The following is a 13,919-nucleotide window of genomic DNA, read 5'->3' on the forward strand; positions in this document are numbered from 1 at the left end:
AAATATACTAAAAATATAAACTAAAATATACTAAAATATACTAAAATATACTAAAATATACTAAAATATACTAAAATATACTAAAATATACTAAAATATACTAAAATATACTAAAATATACTAAAATATACTAAAATATACTAAAATATACTAAAATATACTAAAATATACTAAAATATACTAAAATATACTAAAATATACTAAAATATACTAAAATATACTAAAATATACTAAAATATACTAAAATATACTAAAATATACTAAAATATACTAAAATATACTAAAATATACTAAAATATACTAAAATATACTAAAATATACTAAAATATACTAAAATATACTAAAATATACTAAAATATACTAAAATATACTAAAATATACTAAAATATACTAAAATATACTAAAATATATCTAAAATATACTAAAATATACTAAAATATACTAAAATATACTAAAATATACTAAAATATACTAAAATATACTAAAATATACTAAAATATACTAAAATATACTAAAATATACTAAAATATACTAAAATATACTAAAATATACTAAAATATACTAAAAATATACTAAAATATACTAAAATATACTAAAATATACTAAAATATACTAAAATATACTAAAATATACTAAAATATACTAAAATATACTAAAATATACTAAAATATACTAAAATATACTAAAATATACTAAAATATACTAAAAATATACTAAAAAATATACTAAAATATACTAAAATATACTAAAATATACTAAAATATACTAAAATATACTAAAATATACTAAAATATACTAAAATATACTAAAATATACTAAAATATACTAAAATATACTAAAATATACTAAAATATACTAAAATATACTAAAATATACTAAAATATACTAAAATATACTAAAATATACTAAAATATACTAAAATATACTAAAAAATAAACTAAAAATATACTAAAATATACTAAAATATACTAAAATATACTAAAATATACTAAAATATACTAAAATATACTAAAATATACTAAAATATACTAAAATATACTAAAATATACTAAAATATACTAAAATATACTAAAATATACTAAAATATACTAAAATATACTAAAATATACTAAAATATACTAAAATATACTAAAATATACTAAAATATACTAAAATATACTAAAATATACTAAAATATACTAAAATATACTAAAATATACTAAAATATACTAAAATATACTAAAATATACTAAAATATACTAAAATATACTAAAATATACTAAAATATACTAAAATATACTAAAATATACTAAAATATACTAAAATATACTAAAATATACTAAAATATACTAAAATATACTAAAAATATCTAAAAATACTAAAATATACTAAAATATACTAAAATATACTAAAATATACTAAAATATACTAAAATATACTAAAATATACTAAAATATACTAAAATATACTAAAATATACTAAAATATACTAAAATATACTAAAATATACTAAAATATACTAAAATATACTAAAATATACTAAAATATACTAAAATATACTAAAATATACTAAAATATACTAAAATATACTAAAATATACTAAAATATACTAAAATATACTAAAATATACTAAAATATACTAAAATATACTAAAATATACTAAAATATACTAAAATATACTAAAATATACTAAAATATACTAAAAATATACTAAAATATACTAAAATATACTAAAATATACTAAAATATACTAAAATATACTAAAATATACTAAAATATACTAAAATAAAATATACTAAAATATACTAAAATATACTAAAATATACTAAAATATACTAAAATATACTAAAATATACTAAAATATACTAAAATATACTAAAATATACTAAAATATACTAAAATATACTAAAATATACTAAAATATACTAAAATATACTAAAATATACTAAAATATACTAAAATATACTAAAATATACTAAAATATACTAAAAATATACTAAAATATACTAAAATATACTAAAATATACTAAAATATACTAAAATATACTAAAATATACTAAAATATACTAAAATATACTAAAATATACTAAAATATACTAAAATATACTAAAATATACTAAAATATACTAAAATATACTAAAATATACTAAAAATACTAAAATATACTAAAATATACTAAAATATACTAAAATATACTAAAATATACTAAAATATACTAAAAATATACTAAAATATACTAAAATATACTAAAATATACTAAAATATACTAAAAAATATACTAAAATATACTAAAATATACTAAAATATACTAAAATATACTAAAATATACTAAAATATACTAAAATATACTAAAATATACTAAAATATACTAAAATATACTAAAATATACTAAAATATACTAAAATATACTAAAATATACTAAAATATACTAAAATATACTAAAATATACTAAAATATACTAAATAAAATATACTAAAATATACTAAAAATATACTAAAATATACTAAAATATACTAAAATATACTAAAATATACTAAAATATACTAAAATATACTAAAATATACTAAAATATACTAAAATATACTAAAATATACTAAAATATACTAAAATATACTAAAATATACTAAAATATACTAAATTATACTAAAATATACTAAAATATACTAAAATATACTAAAATATACTAAAATATACTAAAATATACTAAAATATACTAAAATATACTAAAATATACTAAAATATACTAAAATATACTAAAATATACTAAAATATACTAAAATATACTAAAATATACTAAAATATCTATTAAATATACTATAAATATACTAAAATATACTAAAATATACTAAAATATACTAAAATATACTAAAATATACTAAAATATACTAAAATATACTAAAATATACTAAAATATACTAAAATATACTAAAATATACTTAAATATACTAAAATATACTTAAATATACTTAAATATACTTAAATATACTTAAATATACTAAAATATACTTAAATATACTTAAATATACTTAAATATACTTAAATATACTTAAATATACTTAAATATACTTAAATATACTTAAATATACTTAAATATACTTAAATATACTTAAATATACTTAAATATACTTAAATACAAGGTGTGTGTCAAAAGTTTCCGATCTTTTCTGGCAGGGCATTTTCTGGTGCCACCATCTTTGTGTGAGTATATGCGTTTGAAAGATACATTATTCACCGATTTTCCCTCCAAATTTCAAGACATTTGGAACAGTGGAATTGGAATTATTGCGTTTTAAGTGACAGTACCTTGTGTTAGTTGGTCGACGAAAAATCATGGAGCAAAGAGCGGGTATTAAGTTTTGTTTTAAACTCGGTAAAACTTTCACCGAGACTCATAAATTGATGAAACAAGTTTATGGTGATGATTGTCTATCCCGTACCTCAACTTACGAGTGGTTTAATCGTTTTAAAAATGGTCGTGAAAGCCTGGAAGACGACGAACGTTCGGGCCGTCCGAAAAGTGCTGTTATTGATGAAAACATTCAAATTGTTCGTGATTTTGTCAAAAAAGAACCAAAATCTTCGTTGAGATACATGGAAATGGAGTTGGAGATATCCTATAAGTCGCATTTTGATTGAGCATTTGGGTATGCGGAAGGTATGTGCACGGTTTGTTCCACACACACTCAAAGAGCACACTCATCGAGCAACGCTTGTGACCGATTTTTTAACAAAAAATCACATTCTTACCGTCAACCACTCACCATATTCACCTAATTTAGCTCCGTGTGACTTTTTCCTATTCGGAAAATTAAAATTGGCAATGAAAGGAAGATATTTTGATGACATAAAGTCCATTGAAAAGGCGACGACCGACATACTCAAGGCCATCCCGGTTGACGAGCTAAAACACTCATTCGAATCACTTTTAAATCGTGCAAATCGTTGTATTGAGTCGGAGGGAGACTATTTTGAATAAATGCAAGGTTTCATTCCAAACTATTTTGTAGTTTTTTTTCTTTTGGAAAAGTTCGGAAACTTTTGACATACAGCTTGTATACTTAAATATACTTAAATATACTAAAATATACTAAAATATACTAAAATATACTAAAATATACTAAAATATACTAAAATATACTAAAATATACTAAAATATACTAAAATATACTAAAATATACTAAAATATACTAAAATATACTAAAATATACTAAAATATACTAAAATATACTAAAATATACTAAAATATACTAAAATATACTAAAATATACTAAAATATACTAAAATATACTAAAATATACTAAAATATACTAAAATATACTAAAATATACTAAAATATACTAAAATATACTAAAATATACTAAAATATACTAAAATATACTAAAATATACTAAAATATACTAAAATATACTAAAATATACTAAAATATACTAAAATATACTAAAATATACTAAAATATACTAAAATATACTAAAATATACTAAAATATACTAAAATATACTAAAATATACTAAAATATACTAAAATATACTAAAATATACTAAAATATACTAAAATATACTAAAATATACTAAAATATACTAAAATATACTAAAATATACTAAAATATACTAAAATATACTAAAATATACTAAAATATACTAAAATATACTAAAATATACTAAAATATACTAAAATATACTAAAATATACTAAAATATACTAAAATATACTAAAAATATAAAACTAAAATATACTAAAATATACTAAAATATACTAAAATATACTAAAATATACTAAAATATACTAAAATATACTAAAATATACTAAAATATACTAAAATATACTAAAATATACTAAAATATACTAAAATATACTAAAATATACTAAAATATACTAAAATATACTAAAATATACTAAAATATACTAAAATATACTAAAATATACTAAAATATACTAAAATATACTAAAATATACTAAAATATATTAAAATATACTAAAATATACTAAAATATACTAAAATATACTAAAATATACTAAAATATACTAAAATATACTAAAATATACTAAAATATACTAAAATATACTAAAATATACTAAAATATACTAAAATATACTAAAATATACTAAAATATACTAAAATATACTAAAATATACTAAAATATACTAAAATATACTAAAATATACTAAAATATACTAAAATATACTAAAATATACTAAAATATACTAAAATATATTAAAATATACTAAAATATACTAAAATATACTAAAATATACTAAAATATACTAAAATATACTAAAATATACTAAAATATACTAAAATATACTAAATTATACTAAAATATACTAAAATATACTAAAATATACTAAAATATACTAAAATATACTAAAATATACTAAAATATACTAAAATATACTAAAATATACTAAAATATACTAAAATATACTAAAATATACTAAAATATACTAAAATATACTAAAATATACTAAAATATACTAAAATATACTAAAATATACTAAAATATACTAAAATATACTAAAATATACTAAAATATACTAAAATATACTAAAATATACTAAAATATACTAAAATATACTAAAATATACTAAAATATACTAAAATATACTAAAATATACTAAAATATACTAAAATATAGTAAAATATACTAAAATATTTAAATATACTTAAATATACTTAAATATACTTAAATATACTAAAATATACTAAAATATACTAAAATATACTTAAATATACTAAAATATACTAAAATATACTTAAATATACTTAAATATACTTAAATATACTTAAATATACTTAAATATACTTAAATATACTTAAATATACTTAAATATACTTAAATACAAGGTGTGTGTCAAAAGTTTCCGATCTTTTCTGGCAGGGCATTTTCTGGTGCCACCATCTTTGTGTGAGTATATGCGTTTGAAAGATACATTATTCACCGATTTTCCCTCCAAATTTCAAGACATTTGGAACAGTGGAATTGGAATTATTGCGTTTTAAGTGACAGTACCTTGTGTTAGTTGGTCGACGAAAAATCATGGAGCAAAGAGCGGGTATTAAGTTTTGTTTTAAACTCGGTAAAACTTTCACCGAGACTCATAAATTGATGAAACAAGTTTATGGTGATGATTGTCTATCCCGTACCTCAACTTACGAGTGGTTTAATCGTTTTAAAAATGGTCGTGAAAGCCTGGAAGACGACGAACGTTCGGGCCGTCCGAAAAGTGCTGTTATTGATGAAAACATTCAAATTGTTCGTGATTTTGTCAAAAAAGAACCAAAATCTTCGTTGAGATACATGGAAATGGAGTTGGAGATATCCTATAAGTCTATTCATCGCATTTTGATTGAGCATTTGGGTATGCGGAAGGTATGTGCACGGTTTGTTCCACACACACTCAAAGAGCACACTCATCGAGCAACGCTTGTGACCGATTTTTTAACAAAAAATCACATTCTTACCGTCAACCACTCACCATATTCACCTAATTTAGCTCCGTGTGACTTTTTCCTATTCGGAAAATTAAAATTGGCAATGAAAGGAAGATATTTTGATGACATAAAGTCCATTGAAAAGGCGACGACCGACATACTCAAGGCCATCCCGGTTGACGAGCTAAAACACTCATTCGAATCACTTTTAAATCGTGCAAATCGTTGTATTGAGTCGGAGGGAGACTATTTTGAATAAATGCAAGGTTTCATTCCAAACTATTTTGTAGTTTTTTTTCTTTTTGAAAAGTTCGGAAACTTTTGACACACAGCTTGTATACTTAAATATACTTAAATATACTAAAATATACTAAAATATACTAAAATATACTAAAATATACTAAAATATACTAAAATATACTAAAATATACTAAAATATACTAAAATATACTAAAATATACTAAAATATACTAAAATATACTAAAAAATATACTAAAATATACTAAAATATACTAAAATATACTAAAATATACTAAAATATACTAAAATATACTAAAATATACTAAAAAATATACTAAAATATACTAAAATATACTAAAATATACTAAAATATACTAAAATATACTAAAATATACTAAAATATACTAAAATATACTAAAATATACTAAAATATACTAAAATATACTAAAATATACTAAAATATACTAAAATATACTAAAATATACTAAAATATACTAAAATATACTAAAATATACTAAAATATACTAAAATATACTAAAATATACTAAAATATACTAAAATATACTAAAATATACTAAAATATACTAAAATATACTAAAATATACTAAAATATACTAAAATATACTAAAATATACTACTAAAATATACTAAAATATACTAAAAATATATACTAAAAAATATACTATAAAAAATATACTAAAATATACTAAAATATACTAAAATATACTAAAATATACTAAAATATACTAAAATATACTAAAATATACTAAAATATACTAAAATATACTAAAATATACTAAAATATACTAAAATATACTAAAATATACTAAAATATACTAAAATATACTAAAATATACTAAAATATACTAAAATATACTAAAATATACTAAAATATACTAAAATATACTAAAATATACTAAAATATACTAAAATATACTAAAATATACTAAAATATACTAAAATATACTAAAATATACTAAAATATACTAAAATATACTAAAATATACTAAAATATACTAAAATATACTAAAATATACTAAAATATACTAAAATATACTAAAATATACTAAAATATACTAAAATATACTAAAATATACTAAAATATACTAAAATATACTAAAATATACTAAAATATACTAAAATATACTAAAATATACTAAAATATACTAAAATATACTAAAATATACTAAAAAAATATACTAAAAAATATACTAAAATATACTACTAAAAATATACTAAAATATACTAAAATATACTAAAATATACTAAAATATACTAAAATATACTAAAATATACTAAAATATACTAAAATATACTAAAATATACTAAAATATACTAAAATATACTAAAATATACTAAAAAATATACTAAAATATACTAAAATATACTAAAATATACTAAAATATACTAAAATATACTAAAATATACTAAAATATACTAAAATATACTAAAATATACTAAAATATACTAAAATATACTAAAATATACTAAAATATACTAAAATATACTAAAATATACTAAAATATACTAAAATATACTACTAAAAATATACTAAAATATACTAAAATATACTAAAATATACTAAAATATACTAAAATATACTAAAATAAATATACTTAAATATACTTAAATATACTAAAATATACTAAAATATACTTAAATATACTTAAATATACTTACTAAAATATACTTAAATATACTTAAATATACTTAAATATACTTAAATATACTTAAATATACTTAAATATACTTAAATATACTTAAATATACTTAAATACAAGGTGTGTGTCAAAAGTTTCCGATCTTTTCTGGCAGGGCATTTTCTGGTGCCACCATCTTTGTGTGAGTATATGCGTTTGAAAGATACATTATTCACCGATTTTCCCTCCAAATTTCAAGACATTTGGAACAGTGGAATTGGAATTATTGCGTTTTAAGTGACAGTACCTTGTGTTAGTTGGTCGACGAAAAATCATGGAGCAAAGAGCGGGTATTAAGTTTTGTTTTAAACTCGGTAAAACTTTCACCGAGACTCATAAATTGATGAAACAAGTTTATGGTGATGATTGTCTATCCCGTACCTCAACTTACGAGTGGTTTAATCGTTTTAAAAATGGTCGTGAAAGCCTGGAAGACGACGAACGTTCGGGCCGTCCGAAAAGTGCTGTTATTGATGAAAACATTCAAATTGTTCGTGATTTTGTCAAAAAAGAACCAAAATCTTCGTTGAGATACATGGAAATGGAGTTGGAGATATCCTATAAGTCGCATTTTGATTGAGCATTTGGGTATGCGGAAGGTATGTGCACGGTTTGTTCCACACACACTCAAAGAGCACACTCATCGAGCAACGCTTGTGACCGATTTTTTAACAAAAAATCACATTCTTACCGTCAACCACTCACCATATTCACCTAATTTAGCTCCGTGTGACTTTTTCCTATTCGGAAAATTAAAATTGGCAATGAAAGGAAGATATTTTGATGACATAAAGTCCATTGAAAAGGCGACGACCGACATACTCAAGGCCATCCCGGTTGACGAGCTAAAACACTCATTCGAATCACTTTTAAATCGTGCAAATCGTTGTATTGAGTCGGAGGGAGACTATTTTGAATAAATGCAAGGTTTCATTCCAAACTATTTTGTAGTTTTTTTTCTTTTTGAAAAGTTCGGAAACTTTTGACACACAGCTTGTATACTTAAATATACTTAAATATACTAAAATATACTAAAAATATACTATAAAATATACTAAAATATACTAAAATATACTAAAATATACTAAAATATACTAAAATATACTAAAATATACTAAAATATACTAAAATATACTAAAATATACTAAAATATACTAAAATATACTAAAATATACTAAAATATACTAAAATATACTAAAATATACTAAAATATACTAAAATATACTAAAATATACTAAAATATACTAAAATATACTAAAATATACTAAAATATACTAAAATATACTAAAATATACTAAAATATACTAAAATATACTAAAATATACTAAAATATACTAAAATATACTAAAATATACTAAAATATACTAAAATATACTAAAATATACTAAAATATACTAAAATATACTAAAATATACTAAAATATACTAAAATATACTAAAATATACTAAAATATACTAAAATATACTAAAATATACTAAAATATACTAAAATATACTAAAATATACTAAAATATACTAAAATATATACTAAAAATATACTAAAATATACTACTAAAAAATAAAATATACTAAAATATACTAAAATATACTAAAATATACTAAAATATACTAAAATATACTAAAATATACTAAAATATACTAAAATATACTAAAATATACTAAAATATACTAAAATATACTAAAATATACTAAAATATACTAAAATATACTAAAATATACTAAAATATACTAAAATATACTAAAATATACTAAAATATACTAAAATATACTAAAATATACTAAAATATACTAAAATATACTAAAATATACTAAAATATACTAAAATATACTAAAATATACTAAAATATACTAAAATATACTAAAATATACTAAAATATACTAAAATATACTAAAAATATACTAAAATATACTAAAATATACTAAAATATACTAAAATATACTAAAATATACTAAAATATACTAAAATATATACTAAAATATACTAAAATATACTAAAATATACTAAAATATACTAAAATATACTAAAATATACTAAAATATACTAAAATATACTAAAAATATACTAAAATATACTAAAAATATACTAAAAATATACTAAAATATACTAAAATATACTAAAATATACTAAAATATACTAAAATATACTAAAATATACTAAAATATACTAAAATATACTAAAATATACTAAAATATACTAAAATATACTAAAATATACTAAAATATACTAAAATATACTAAAATATACTAAAATATACTAAAATATACTAAAATATACTAAAATATACTAAAATATACTAAAATATACTAAAATATACTAAAATATACTAAAATATACTAAAATATACTAAAATATACTAAAATATACTAAAATATACTAAAATATACTAAAATATACTAAAATATACTAAAATATACTAAAATATACTAAAATATACTAAAATATACTAAAATATACTAAAATATACTAAAATATACTAAAATATACTAAAATATACTAAAATATACTAAAATATACTAAAATATACTAAAATATACTAAAATATACTAAAATATACTAAAATATACTAAAATATACTAAAATATACTAAAATATACTAAAATATACTAAAATATACTAAAAAATATACTAAATAAAATATACTAAAATATACTATAAATATACTAAAATATACTAAAATATACTAAAATATACTAAAATATACTAAAATATACTAAAATATACTAAAATATACTAAAATATACTAAAATATACTAAAATATACTAAAATATACTAAAATATACTAAAATATACTAAAATATACTAAAATATACTAAAATATACTAAAATATACTAAAATATACTAAAATATACTAAAATATACTAAAATATACTAAAATATACTAAAATATACATTAAAATATACTAAAATATACTAAAATATACTAAAATATACTAAAATATACTAAAATATACTAAAATATACTAAAATATACTAAAATATACTAAAATATACTAAAATATACTAAAATATACTAAAATATACTAAAATATACTAAAATATACTAAAATATACTAAAATATACTAAAATATACTAAAATATACTAAAATATACTATAAATATACTAAAATATTATATACTAAAATATACTAAAATATACTAAAATATACTAAAATATACTAAAATATACTAAAATAATACTAAAATATACTAAAAATATACTAAAATATACTAAAATATACTAAAATATACTAAAATATACTAAAATATACTAAAATATACTAAAATATACTAAAATATACTAAAAAATATACTAAAATATACTAAAATATACTAAAATATACTAAAATATACTAAAATATACTAAAATATACTAAAATATACTAAAATATACTAAAATATACTAAAAAATATACTAAAATATACTAAAATATACTAAAATATACTAAAATATACTAAAATATACTAAAATATACTAAAATATACTAAAATATACTAAAATATACTAAAATATACTAAAATATACTAAAATATACTAAAATATACTAAAATATACTAAAATATACTAAAATATACTAAAATATACTAAAATATACTAAAATATACTAAAATATACTAAAATATACTAAAATTATAAATATACTAAAATATACTAAAATATACTAAAATATACTAAAATATACTAAAATATACTAAAATATACTAAAATATACTAAAAATATACTAAAATATAAATATACTAAAATATACTAAAATATACTAAAATATACTAAATATTATTAAATATACTAAAATATACTAAAATATACTAAAATATACTAAAATATACTTAAATATACTAAAATATACTAAAATATACTAAAATATACTAAAATATACTAAAATATACTTAAAATATACTAAAATATACTAAAATATACTAAAATATACTTAAAATATACTAAAATATACTAAAATATACTTAAATATACTTAAATATACTTAAATATACTAAAATATACTAAAATATACTAAAATATACTAAAATATACTAAAATATACTAAAATATACTAAAATATACTAAAATATACTTAAATATACCTCAATATACCTCAATATACTAAAATATACTAAAATATACTTAAATATACTTAAATATACTTAAATATACTTAAATATACTTAAATATACTTAAATATACTTAAATATACTTAAATATACTTAAATATACTTAAATATACTTAAATATACTTAAATATACTTAAATATACTTAAATACAAGGTGTGTGTCAAAAGTTTCCGATCTTTTCTGGCAGGGCATTTTCTGGTGCCACCATCTTTGTGTGAGTATATGCGTTTGAAAGATACATTATTCACCGATTTTCCCTCCAAATTTCAAGACATTTGGAACAGTGGAATTGGAATTATTGCGTTTTAAGTGACAGTACCTTGTGTTAGTTGGTCGACGAAAAATCATGGAGCAAAGAGCGGGTATTAAGTTTTGTTTTAAACTCGGTAAAACTTTCACCGAGACTCATAAATTGATGAAACAAGTTTATGGTGATGATTGTCTATCCCGTACCTCAACTTACGAGTGGTTTAATCGTTTTAAAAATGGTCGTGAAAGCCTGGAAGACGACGAACGTTCGGGCCGTCCGAAAAGTGCTGTTATTGATGAAAACATTCAAATTGTTCGTGATTTTGTCAAAAAAGAACCAAAATCTTCGTTGAGATACATGGAAATGGAGTTGGAGATATCCTATAAGTCTATTCATCGCATTTTGATTGAGCATTTGGGTATGCGGAAGGTATGTGCACGGTTTGTTCCACACACACTCAAAGAGCACACTCATCGAGCAACGCTTGTGACCGATTTTTTAACAAAAAATCACATTCTTACCGTCAACCACTCACCATATTCACCTGATTTAGCTCCGTGTGACTTTTTCCTATTCGGAAAATTAAAATTGGCAATGAAAGGAAGATATTTTGATGACATAAAGTCCATTGAAAAGGCGACGACCGACATACTCAAGGCCATCCCGGTTGACGAGCTAAAACACTCATTCGAATCACTTTTAAATCGTGCAAATCGTTGTATTGAGTCGGAGGGAGACTATTTTGAATAAATGCAAGGTTTCATTCCAAACTATTTTGTAGGTTTTTTTCTTTTGGAAAAGTTCGGAAACTTTTGACACACAGCTTGTATACTTAAATATACTTAAATATACTAAAATATACTAAAATATACTAAAATATACTAAAATATACTAAAATATACTAAAATATACTAAAATATACTAAAATATACTAAAATATACTAAAATATACTAAAATATACTAAAATATACTAAAATATACTAAAATATACTAAAATATACTAAAATATACTAAAATATACTAAAATATACTAAAATATACTAAAATATACTAAAAATATACTAAAATATACTAAAATATACTAAAATATACTAAAATATACTAAAATATACTAAAATATACTAAAATATACTAAAATATACTAAAATATACTAAAATATACTAAAATATACTAAAATATACTAAAATATACTAAAATATACTAAAATATACTAAAATATACTAAAATATACT

At 17.5% G+C, this 13,919-nt stretch overlaps 2 protein-coding genes and 2 long non-coding RNA genes across 4 annotated transcripts; all 4 read left to right on the forward strand.

Annotated features, from left to right (window-relative positions):
* The first annotated feature begins 3,063 nt into the window (after positions 1 to 3,063).
* On the forward strand, positions 3,064 to 3,974 carry LOC121467718. Its single transcript, XR_005977779.1, has 2 exons — positions 3,064 to 3,633; positions 3,758 to 3,974. It is a non-coding gene; the product is annotated as an uncharacterized LOC121467718 (long non-coding RNA).
* A 1,793-nt stretch (positions 3,975 to 5,767) lies between these two features.
* On the forward strand, positions 5,768 to 6,686 carry LOC121467720 (protein GVQW3-like). The gene is made up of 2 exons (XM_041709979.1): positions 5,768 to 6,345; positions 6,470 to 6,686. The coding sequence occupies exons 1-2, from the start codon at positions 6,013 to 6,015 to the stop codon at positions 6,500 to 6,502; spliced, it is 366 nt and encodes a 121-aa protein (XP_041565913.1). The 5' UTR covers positions 5,768 to 6,012; the 3' UTR covers positions 6,503 to 6,686.
* Positions 6,687 to 8,377: 1,691 nt separating this feature from the next.
* LOC121467719 lies at positions 8,378 to 9,287 on the forward strand. The gene is made up of 2 exons (XR_005977780.1): positions 8,378 to 8,946; positions 9,071 to 9,287. It is a non-coding gene; the product is annotated as an uncharacterized LOC121467719 (long non-coding RNA).
* Positions 9,288 to 12,536: 3,249 nt separating this feature from the next.
* On the forward strand, positions 12,537 to 13,455 carry LOC121467721 (protein GVQW3-like). The gene is made up of 2 exons (XM_041709980.1): positions 12,537 to 13,114; positions 13,239 to 13,455. The coding sequence occupies exons 1-2, from the start codon at positions 12,782 to 12,784 to the stop codon at positions 13,269 to 13,271; spliced, it is 366 nt and encodes a 121-aa protein (XP_041565914.1). The 5' UTR covers positions 12,537 to 12,781; the 3' UTR covers positions 13,272 to 13,455.
* The last annotated feature ends 464 nt before the right edge of the window (positions 13,456 to 13,919 follow it).

The sequence above is a fragment of the Drosophila elegans genome, unplaced genomic scaffold (assembly GCF_018152505.1).
Source record: "Drosophila elegans isolate 14027-0461.03 unplaced genomic scaffold, ASM1815250v1 contig_533, whole genome shotgun sequence".
Lineage (NCBI taxonomy): Eukaryota > Metazoa > Arthropoda > Insecta > Diptera > Drosophilidae > Drosophila > Drosophila elegans.